General features: G+C 40.9%; 2 protein-coding genes across 3 annotated transcripts in view; both read left to right on the forward strand.

Annotated features, from left to right (window-relative positions):
- The window catches only part of LOC103919451 (molybdopterin synthase sulfur carrier subunit-like), an 18,694-nt gene extending 18,623 nt beyond the window's left edge, over positions 1 to 71 (forward strand). The window contains exon 5 of the mRNA XM_009326957.1: positions 7 to 71. Within this exon, the coding sequence (XP_009325232.1) occupies positions 7 to 71 (65 nt within the window). The remainder of the gene's footprint in view (positions 1 to 6) is intronic.
- Positions 72 to 194: 123 nt separating this feature from the next.
- On the forward strand, positions 195 to 6,920 carry LOC103919436 (molybdopterin synthase catalytic subunit). 2 transcript variants are annotated; one of them, XM_009326942.1, is made up of 5 exons: positions 195 to 357; positions 1,171 to 1,306; positions 2,165 to 2,318; positions 3,757 to 3,880; positions 6,688 to 6,920. In XM_009326942.1, exons 2-5 carry the CDS (start codon positions 1,186 to 1,188, stop codon positions 6,895 to 6,897), a joined length of 609 nt encoding a protein of 202 aa, XP_009325217.1. In that variant the 5' UTR covers positions 195 to 357; positions 1,171 to 1,185; the 3' UTR covers positions 6,898 to 6,920. The 2 variants fall into 2 exon arrangements, with proteins under 2 accessions (XP_009325217.1, XP_009325218.1); XM_009326943.1 differs by lacking the exon at positions 6,688 to 6,920 and adding an exon at positions 5,071 to 5,184.
- Positions 6,921 to 9,623: the final 2,703 nt, after the last annotated feature.

The following is a 9,623-nucleotide window of genomic DNA, read 5'->3' on the forward strand; positions in this document are numbered from 1 at the left end:
TTGGAGATCAGCTCCTGGTCCTGCAGCCCGGAGACGAGGTTGCCATCATCCCACCAATTAGTGGAGGCTGAATCTGCCCAGGTTCTGTAAGGTAGGTATCACTCCTTGCTTAGTTTCCTATGGACTGTCATTCTGTGCTAACATATCTCACGGATTCTGTATAATGTTCCAATAATCTCTTTTTGTTTAGGTCCACAGATGTGATTGCAATTCTCTCCCTCCACACCGGTACTCTTTTGAGAAAGCATAACTTGGGTTTCCTGCTGGAAAGAACCATTGGGCTGACCAGAAACTATAAGCTGGTGCACCAGTAAATGATTAACACGTATGCAGTAAATGGAAAAAATTGCCAGAGAGGTCAGGCATTGTTTTGAATTTGGGTTTTAGTTCTTGTTACTCTTTTGTAGTTGTTTCTGGCTGCCAGTAGATACCCAGCTTGCCTAAATAAGATAACAATGAAAAACCTCCTGCCACTTTTTAACAGAAAAGATGATACAGAAAAAGAATTGAGTGCTGCTTAAAAAAAAACTTTTTTTTTTTTTCTGTCAAAGGAACAGGTGTCTTAGAATAGCTTCATTTCTTTGCAAGCTTTCTAGTGCTAGTCCATGTATTTACTGCAGCTTCTTTTCCTCCTCATTCTTAGATGAACAGATGACTGGTTTCTACTCAGAGAAATTAGAAGTGTCTCCTGTGTCACTGAAACAGACCGATAGTATAAGGTCCTGAATGTCCTGGAGAGCATATTAAACTTTAGGATTAGAACTCTAATCTGTATTTATCAGAAATCTCTGCTTTAAACTGTGTTTGATTTCAGGATAAGATAGGGAGGACGGTCTGACAATCTTACCAGAGATTTACTAGCACAGTGGTCCATGCTGGTTGATTGTACTGTTAAACTGGGGCCTCAGACTAGTTCCAGTTTCGTCCTACTGGACCAGACTTTCCTACCAGGAAGGAACCTGTATGCATTAAAAACCAGGTCATTGCTTGATATTTGCAGTTCATACTCTCTCAGCAAGCCTGCTGAGAAGTGAATTTGCCATGGAGACTGGTCTCTCGGGGTAAGGAAGTAGGTGGTGCATGTTTTCTGCGTAAGTTGGGGCATCAGCACTGCATAAAAAGCAGTTGGCCAATGCTAGTAATGCCAAAAACAAGTCTGTTTGGTTTCAGCTTTCCTGGTGAGCTATGGATGAAAGCAAAGATGTGCCAAAAGATTTTATCAAGCTCAAGTCTGAAAAGCTCTCTGTAGATGAAGTGTCAGAGCTGGTCATTTCACCATACTGTGGGGCAGTGTCTCTGTTCATTGGTGAGTTTAATATTTCTGAGCTGGATCTCTGGGTGTGTTAATAGTCTAATGAATGGAACCTAGATTGTCCGCACCCGAAACTCATGCTTCTCAAATAAATAAATTCCTGAACTGAACCCAGGATGTTTAGAAAACACATTCTAAATTGTTTAGAACAAGACCATGGCAGCTCTTAAACAGTTGCGCTGGGACACAGTGGTGAGAAGCTTCCCTGCTGGTGTGGCTATCCTAGGGCTGAACAGAACAGCAGCTCTGGAGTACTGGACTGCTTGGGGGCTATTCTCCCATCCCCTTGGACACAGCTTGTTCAAGCTGGGAAGTGGGATGTTGTAGCTGTGCAAACCACAGGTCCACACCTGTATGAAAGCTCCTGCAACTCAGATCTTGGTTGAAAGTAAAGTACTGTTTTACTCATGGGCTGGTGAAGGCCAAGGCTGATAGCTCTGTCCTATTCCTTAATGTACATGGTACAGATCTTGAAACCCCTTTGTGCGTAAACCTTAGTGCCGCTGGGCTCCTAAATACTAAGCACTTAAACATTGCATGGGCAAATGCAATAATAGCACCTTAGCAGTTGCCACAGAAGATGTCCCAGCCTTGGGCATTACAGACTGCAGACTTGTATAATGTGTAAACTAAATTCCCTGTCTATTCAAGATTTCTCTTGTTCAAAGAGTCTCTTTACACAGCCATGATTAGGGGAGGTCATTTGCATTTACACAGTGCTGACTTTGACCATAGCAGGAGATTTTACTCAGTATTTATATATAATACATTATTATGTAATAAATATATATATTATAAATATATAATACGTATTTACTTATTCAGTGCTTTTGATAAATCATTTGTGTTTAGGTACTACAAGAAATAATTTTGAAGGGAAAAAAGTGATTCACTTAGAATACGAAGCATATACTTCAATGGCAGAGACTGAAATAAAGAAAATCTGCAGAGATGTTAGACAGAAATGGCCATCAGTCAAACATATTGCAGTGCACCATAGACTTGGGTATGTATGGCCAGACCCCGTCCTTTTGCAAGTGGAATATTAATCCTTGTCTGGTGCATGGCTGTGCTTACATAGCTGCAGGACGTGCAGGAGTCTCTATAAACTGTAATGCAGCAAAGCTGGCTGCAGGATCAACGTCTCGCTGTGGAGCTAAGTTTCAGAAATCATCTTTTCAAAAATGTGTGTATTGGTAGTGTTTCCTGGAGTCCACATGTAGCTTGCAGGATCCTTGATGCTGGTGTGATGGTTTGAAAGTGGGGAGAAAGGATTGAGATTTCATTCCAGGGAAGGGGATGCTGTTTGTTTGTTTGGTCTTTTTTTAAAGTTGTGAAGTTGGCAGCACTTTCTTTTTTCTTCTGTCTTCCATTGAGGTGCTGCAGAATGTTCTTATTGTCAGATTTAAGTCAAATTATGCCATAGGAAGCCTGAAAGCTTAGACTATGGGGAGGGGAGAGGCATGGTAATTGCCAGCCATGCTTGCTGGAGAACCTCCTGTTGTTCCTTGAGTCTTGGATAAGCATTTTCTGTTGGGTTCAAAACATGGAATACTAGTGTCTGACATACTTTTGAGCCTTCACTGTTCATCAGATTTCTCACTGGAACTAGCAGGATTTGCAGAGTCTGTTGCAAATGCTTGTCTCCTTTTCTCTCAGCAGAAGGAACTTAGGAGGTGATTGCAAAGGGTACTATTAGCTCTGAGGGGTAGTTTCCTTAGATGTCCTCTGTAGTCAACAGAGACAGTGATTCTCTTGAGGGCAGCTCAAAGCATGTATGCTTAGATTTTTCCTATGAACTGTTTGCCAGAGGAGTCTTACTATAGAGGGAGGGTTTGGAGGCAGCTTTTGGGAATACTACCCTTGTGAGGAGCAAAACAAAACCTTGTGCTACTTCCGTTACGTTTGGAAAATAACACAGCAAACAGGAAAAACTTTGTAATTTGAAATCAGAATTTGTCAAAAATTAGGTTTCATTGCAAAATCTGCATTGTTTGAGGCACTTAATTTCTTCTTTCACAAATTCTTGTGAAAACTGAGATGATTTCTTAGGTTTTCAGATAAGAACTGGCTGTTCCTAACTTGTTTTGTTCATTATTAAGCCAGCTTCCAGTGAGTTTCCTATGCATTGTTGCAAGTTAGCAATTTTCTCCTCTTAATTCCATAGACTTTATTTAAAAAAAAAGAATGGAAGAAAAAAGCCTATGTCTGGTGGGTTTGTTTATTCTGAAGCATGAAATTCTCACATCTGGTACTAATTTTGGTTGTGGTTTTCTTTCTTTTAAGAAGTGTATAATCTTTTGGACACGGCTTGACACTTGCTCAGTATGAATGAGTCAGGAGAGCGTGTGGCCAGGATACTGACGTGACATGGCCACAATTTTTGGGTGCTCTTGATGTTAAGCATTAGCTAAAGCTGCTTGTTGTTCCTCTTCTCTCCCTAGTGTGGTTCCGATAACTGAAGCAAGTGTAATTATTGCAGTCTCCTCTCCACATAGAGCAGAATCCCTTGAAGCTGTAATGTACTGCATCAATACATTAAAAGCATCCGTCCCAATATGGAAAAAGGTATGTTTGGGGACAAATTTGATTTTAGGCCTGTGCCAGAGTCTTTGACAGCTAGGCTAAAGGCTGCTGCTGCTCTTAAGGGAAGCAGCTGAAGCATTACGGGCAGCAGTCGCTCCTGATGGGATGCCAGTGTCTAGCACCAGTTTCCTCTAATGCAGCCAGGCCCATCTGTGGCAGGTAGGGCACCTGGAAGGCCTTCCCTTGCCTGTACGATCCAGCTCTTCTTCCTTTTAACGCCATCCTGGGGTCAAAATGAAGGAGCCCTGGACTATTCTCTTTTGAGTGGCAAAACTCAGTTCTGCACAGGCTTGTGGAAGAACTTTGAGTCAGCTTTGCTTTGGACAGCATTGCACTTTGCAAGTAAAAGTGGCATTTCTTGTCTTTCTGTTTTCCCCTCATCCTCGTGGCCTTGAGAAAGCACAAAGCATTAAGCAACAGCACACAATGAAGGGATGAGCAGAGGGCCCAAAGCTAGTATGGGCACACAACAATGTGTGGAGAGACCAGCCCAGGTCTAGAAAGAGCCTCATTGCATAACCATAGCGTTGCATGCAAGTAATGAGCATTACCTCTGCCTTCTCTCCCAGGCAGAACTTGGCATGTGGTAACAGTGATGTTCTCCGCATTACTCCATTTTTCTGGCACATCTTTCAGGAAACTGGAGTTCTGTGGTCTCAGAAAGAATCAGAGGCTCAGAGCCCTGCTGAATCTGCTGCTTAGGACTGGACTGCTTCTGGGTAGTCCAGTCTGTCCTGAAGATCTAATACTTACTGTATTTTGTGTACTGTCATTTTTTTAATACTGACATTTTGTATACACTTAAATATTCTAAAAATGATAGTACAAGCAGGTTAACATGACAACATGTAAAAAGGGCAGTTTCAGACATGAGTGCTGCGTACTCTACAGCTTTTACATGATTTCTTCTAGATCTCTTTCTTGAATTGACTTCAGTATAGATGGGCCCTTCTAAATTTAATTTAACTTCAGCCCGAGGTTCAGCATTTGCCCACATGTAAGTCAATATGTTCTAAGGGTGCTGCCCTCTTTTCTGTTTGCCAGCCAAGTGCTGTGTATTCCTGTTGTGATCAGTAAATAATAGCAGGATGGCTGTTGAGTTGTTTGGCCTGGCTTGTGGCTGTATGTAGCACACTCCCACAATATTTCCCATTCTTTGTTTATATTTGCAGGAGATTTATGAGGACGAATATTCTTGGAAAGAAAACAAGGAATGCTTTTGGGCAAATTCAGAAAAATAACTGTACTGTTTTAAAAATAAAGTGTTACCATTCCTCATGAGCATACTGGTTTAGCTTTGAGTTGTTTTTATAGAGAATCTATATGTTTCTAAGCAGTTGTAACAGACATTTCAGTTGAATAATTTAATTACGACTGAATGAAATGAATGAGTAATAATTAGTGTTTTTAAGTGTTTTTGGCTCTCCTTTGAAATCATCTCTTCGTGCATTTTAACATGGAGTCAGTTTTTAAAACAATCTTCCCTAAAATTCTTGGTTGCAAAGTATTTAGTCCTCTGTGATATATACTGCTTTAATGCCTTTACATTGGTAGTCTGTGTTCACTGTCTGCATGGGAGGTCACAACAGGACAATTGGATTTTTTTTAATCTTAAAAAAAGTCGAGTAGTTTAATTTTATATGACTGTAGAATCAGGTTGCAAGCTTTATGCTATTTTGACATTCTTGTAACATGAAAGCTACTTGAAATAGATTAAACACTTTGATACAGACAGAGAAGAAAATACAAATTATACCCCAGAGTTATTAACTTTTTAGTAGTGGTTATGCTCCAGTAGCTCTGTTTCACAGAAACTTTTTTACTGTGCAGATGATACTACAAGTCCATTGCATTAAAAAAATAGGACAGACCTTGATTCAAAGTTAGATGTAATATTCTACCAGCAACAAACTTGCATTAGCAATAACACACAAACCTGTAACTACTTAATGATGTCTAGACATGATTAATTTTGAAGGAGCTTTTTTGGCTGTGTAATTCTGTGGTGCTGCAGAAAAAAAAAGCCAGCTATTATTACAAATGGACAACTATAAATTTAATTAGTTTTAGTAGTTTGACTTTAGACATGTTAGGGTTCAAAGTCATAGAAATGGATTAGTTTTTTAAAGGAAAGGGAGTCTATTGAACTTTTTGCAGTTTATATATGGATTTATATTCACTTTTACAATTTTAATACAGTTTTTCTCTTCTTACTGTTTTGACACCTAGTTAAAAGAGGAAAAGACTGACATAGTATGCCTCTGCTTCCACTGGAAACAATGGGCTGCTCACCTGAGTAAGGTCATTTTATTTAAATTATTGTACTGTGCCATGATAGTGTTTACATGGTAGGAGTTCAGAGTCCCATTGTGTATCGCATTTTTACTAATGCTGAGAGGCAGTTTTATCTAGTCATCATTACCAATGTAGACAAGATAGATATAAAGGAAGGGAAATGAGGTAAAGAAAAGTAAAATGATTTGCTCAAGTTTGTATGTCATTACATCACACAACACTTAAGCCTCAGCTGTATAATCCATTTCATTGTGTATGCAGTAAAAATCTACAAACGGCTGCTAGCTGCACAAAATAAAATGAGAAAAATAGTTGATGATCTTTTTTCCCCTCAGTGATCTCAATTGGTGTTAATACTTAGTGAAGGTTACTGTATCTGGACTAAGTAAACCCCAATGAAACATACAATTCCAGGCAGAAGCATGGTTAAATTGTGCTTGTTAACTTACTGATGCACTTTGCTCAGTGGAAGTGAGCAAGTCCTTCTTCTGCAGGACAGCAGCTGCTCCTTGTGTGCTTACACAGACACAGCCTCCAAACCACGTGGGCCCTGTTATCTAGGCAGAGCTGATGAACTTCAAAGGCTGAATTTTCCTTTGCTTTGGAGGTTGGAGAGAAGCCCTCTGCTACTTGAATGTCATTTTTACTGGGAGTTGTACAGAATCCTGAGTACAGATCACTTCCTCTGTCAAATAACTGTTTAGTTTTTAGAAAAGAAAGAAATACACAAACTTTCCCATTTTTGGTGTTCTTTTTTCCACATTCGTGTTTGCTGTTACCATGCAACTAATTAGTGTATTAATTTCACAAAAATAAATGGCTAGCTTGCCTTGTGGTGAATGGTTTATGAATGAAGTAAAACCTGCTCAGTGCTTGCATACTGGTGCTGTGCTCTGATACAGAAAAACAGTGGTATTTAGAACAGTTAAATTGTCCTTGGGGCGCTATGATCGGGGCAATTCCTGTATGGCACTAGTGCCTCTCTAGTGCTGCAGCCTCCTGGAAGATTTCTCCAGGGTGACCTTAACTGCACCTTCCCCATCAGCAATGCAGCTGGGAAGGAGGGTGCAGAAAAGAAGAGAAAGAATAATTGTGTACTTCCCCACAGTGACCAGGAACAATGAATGGAAGAGATGTTGTACTGAGTCACAGCTGAGTGTTACAATGTGTGTACGCTGCCATGGTCAAAACAATGAAATGTCATTCTGTGTCCCTAGCTGTGCATGAGGCAAGTACTGCTTTGTTCTGGAACAATGATGTATCAGTCTTGTGTAACTTTGGGTTCTTCAGCTGGCATCTAAAAGCGAAATGGAAATGCCCCTAGGAGGGTTGATGTGCATAATGAGAGGTAAAATGTATCTCACTGAAATTTAAGTCCATACTCTGAGCTTGGTGTTCCAGCTCCCTCTGTAGGGCTACCCTCTCTGCTAGGGCAATATTATCCTAAGAGGGCAAATTACTCTCTTCTAAGGTAGCTGCCTAAGGCTATGTCTGGAGCGACGCAGAAGTGCTTCCAAATTTCCAGGCCAGGGCATGAATCCCAGCTTTGTCTGACTGTGTGTCAGGGAAGGATGTGGCTGCACACGTCCTGGTTTCTACACATGCAGGACTAGGCTGATGGATGGGGGCTACCTTGTGTTCTGGTGAGGTCCGTGAGTGGAATGATAGGCAGCTGCAGATCAATATACAATGGAGTCCCAGCTTTCTGGGATGAGTCCAGCTGTTTCTCTGCCTTAGCTATAGGGGAGAGTAATCCCACTTGTCTGTGGCTCTTCCAGCTGTGTCAGTGTGCTGCAGAGGTGGTGGCTCCAGGTGCAGACATGTTCCCAGGAACAGATGCTGCAGACCAGAGGGTCATCGTGTGATTCCTGTAGAGATCTGCCAGATGAGGGGTGTTTGTGGAAGTGAAGCGCATGTCTTCAGAGTGAGAATTTGTCCTTCTGAAAAGATGTCTTGGTCTTAGCTGGCAACATTTGAATACACTGATCTATCCCTTTGTCTGGCAGAACGTCCATATACCAGCATTGCTTAATTTTAAGAGTTTCCTTTCCTGATTTTGATCTTCCGTTCTGCTCTGTTCTCAAGAGAATCTCAGCCTGATACGTACTATGGAAACAGTAACTGATGGATTGTCGTGAAATAAACGGGGCGGGGGGGACGGGACTGTGTTATAAGGAGCCTACCCAGGAGATGGCAGCCGAGAGACGGCTGTGTGGGAGGAGCGGCTCCCAGTCTGCCCAGGTGCTGACTGTGCTGGGAAATACAGGCCCTTGCTTCAGCTGTCACTCAGGAAAGTGCCACTGTAATGCTCGGGAGTGAAGCCTTTAGATTGCTCAACTTTAAACTAGATTTTTGTCTTTTCTCTCGGCTTGCTTTTCCCATAGCTGTTCAAGGAATTTGTAGTTTCATAGACTAACACATTCATTTGCTCCATCAAAAACATTAAAAGGAGAAAACTGCTAAAACTAATTATTAACAAAGTGAAATTGTCTGTGAAAGCAGACCATGCTACCCCTTGCCCGCAAAAAGCTCTGAAAACTCAATCTTGAGCTCTTCCATTAAGTATCCTGTGGAGATAACTTGAAGAAAGAGAGTTAAGAATAGGCTGATGACTATAAATCAGCAGTTTCTTTGAGTACCTTAAGCCTGTTTTTTAAAAACAAACCAACCATACAATTTTACCTTATCAAGTGTTACAAAAACTAGCATCCTGATGTATCTTTATAGCAGTTCTGTTTTAGAAGTTCCATTTTGACTATTTTAAGAGAAAGAGGCAAATACATTTTAAAAACTGGTAGCACACCAAAGCCTGTGATTGCATATAATTGATCATTAATGAGGGCAGAAAGGTCAACTTAAAAGATAGGACTCAACTCTTCTAAGGCTGTGAAAATTATGTACACTTTATTACCTTTAAAGGCAATAAAAAGTTGAGGCAATTCACTGTAGATTTTGAGATGCATTTTCATACCTTCATTTTCTTTAGCCTTTAATTTGCAAGCTTTTGTTGTACCTCAGTTTTGGATATAAAGGGTAATACACACAAGGCAGTATATAAGGAATCTGGCTTTCAATTCTGCAGAGCACTGAGACTTGGTGAAAGATGGAGTTTTGTGCCTTAAGATTAGGGTCATCTGGTTCTGTATTACGGAAGTGTTAAAGTTGGTAGCCTGAATGTTTATGTACCGCTGTTAAAAGTATGGAGGAGTTGAAAGTGGGAAAAAAAAAAAGGAAGCTCCGTGAAAGTGGCTAGTTTTCAGGTGGTAGTTACTGCCATGACTGTCTTCCCGTTCACAGCCAAGTTCTTCCCTGTTTCTTTCCCCCCGTGCTCCGGCTGAAATGTTGCCTTTGGCTTTTCCAGCATATGGTGGGGAGTAGCCAGAGCTGGTGTCAGGAGATGCTACTGCTGACCAATTCTGTACATAGTATA

Source organism: Pygoscelis adeliae, unplaced genomic scaffold (assembly GCF_000699105.1).
Source record: "Pygoscelis adeliae isolate BGI_AS28 unplaced genomic scaffold, ASM69910v1 Scaffold116, whole genome shotgun sequence".
Taxonomy (NCBI): domain Eukaryota; kingdom Metazoa; phylum Chordata; class Aves; order Sphenisciformes; family Spheniscidae; genus Pygoscelis; species Pygoscelis adeliae.

Excerpts from the sequence above, each read along its gene's own strand:
- LOC103919436 (XM_009326942.1), top strand. The coding sequence starts at position 1,186 with ATGGATGAAAGCAAAGATGTGCCAAAAGATTTTATCAAGCTCAAGTCT. Across the intron at positions 2,319-3,756 it reads GCAGTGCACCATAGACTTGG|TGTGGTTCCGATAACTGAAG; the intron begins GTATGTATGGCC and ends TTCTCTCCCTAG. Across the intron at positions 3,881-6,687 it reads CCGTCCCAATATGGAAAAAG|GACAGCAGCTGCTCCTTGTG; the intron begins GTATGTTTGGGG and ends CTTCTTCTGCAG.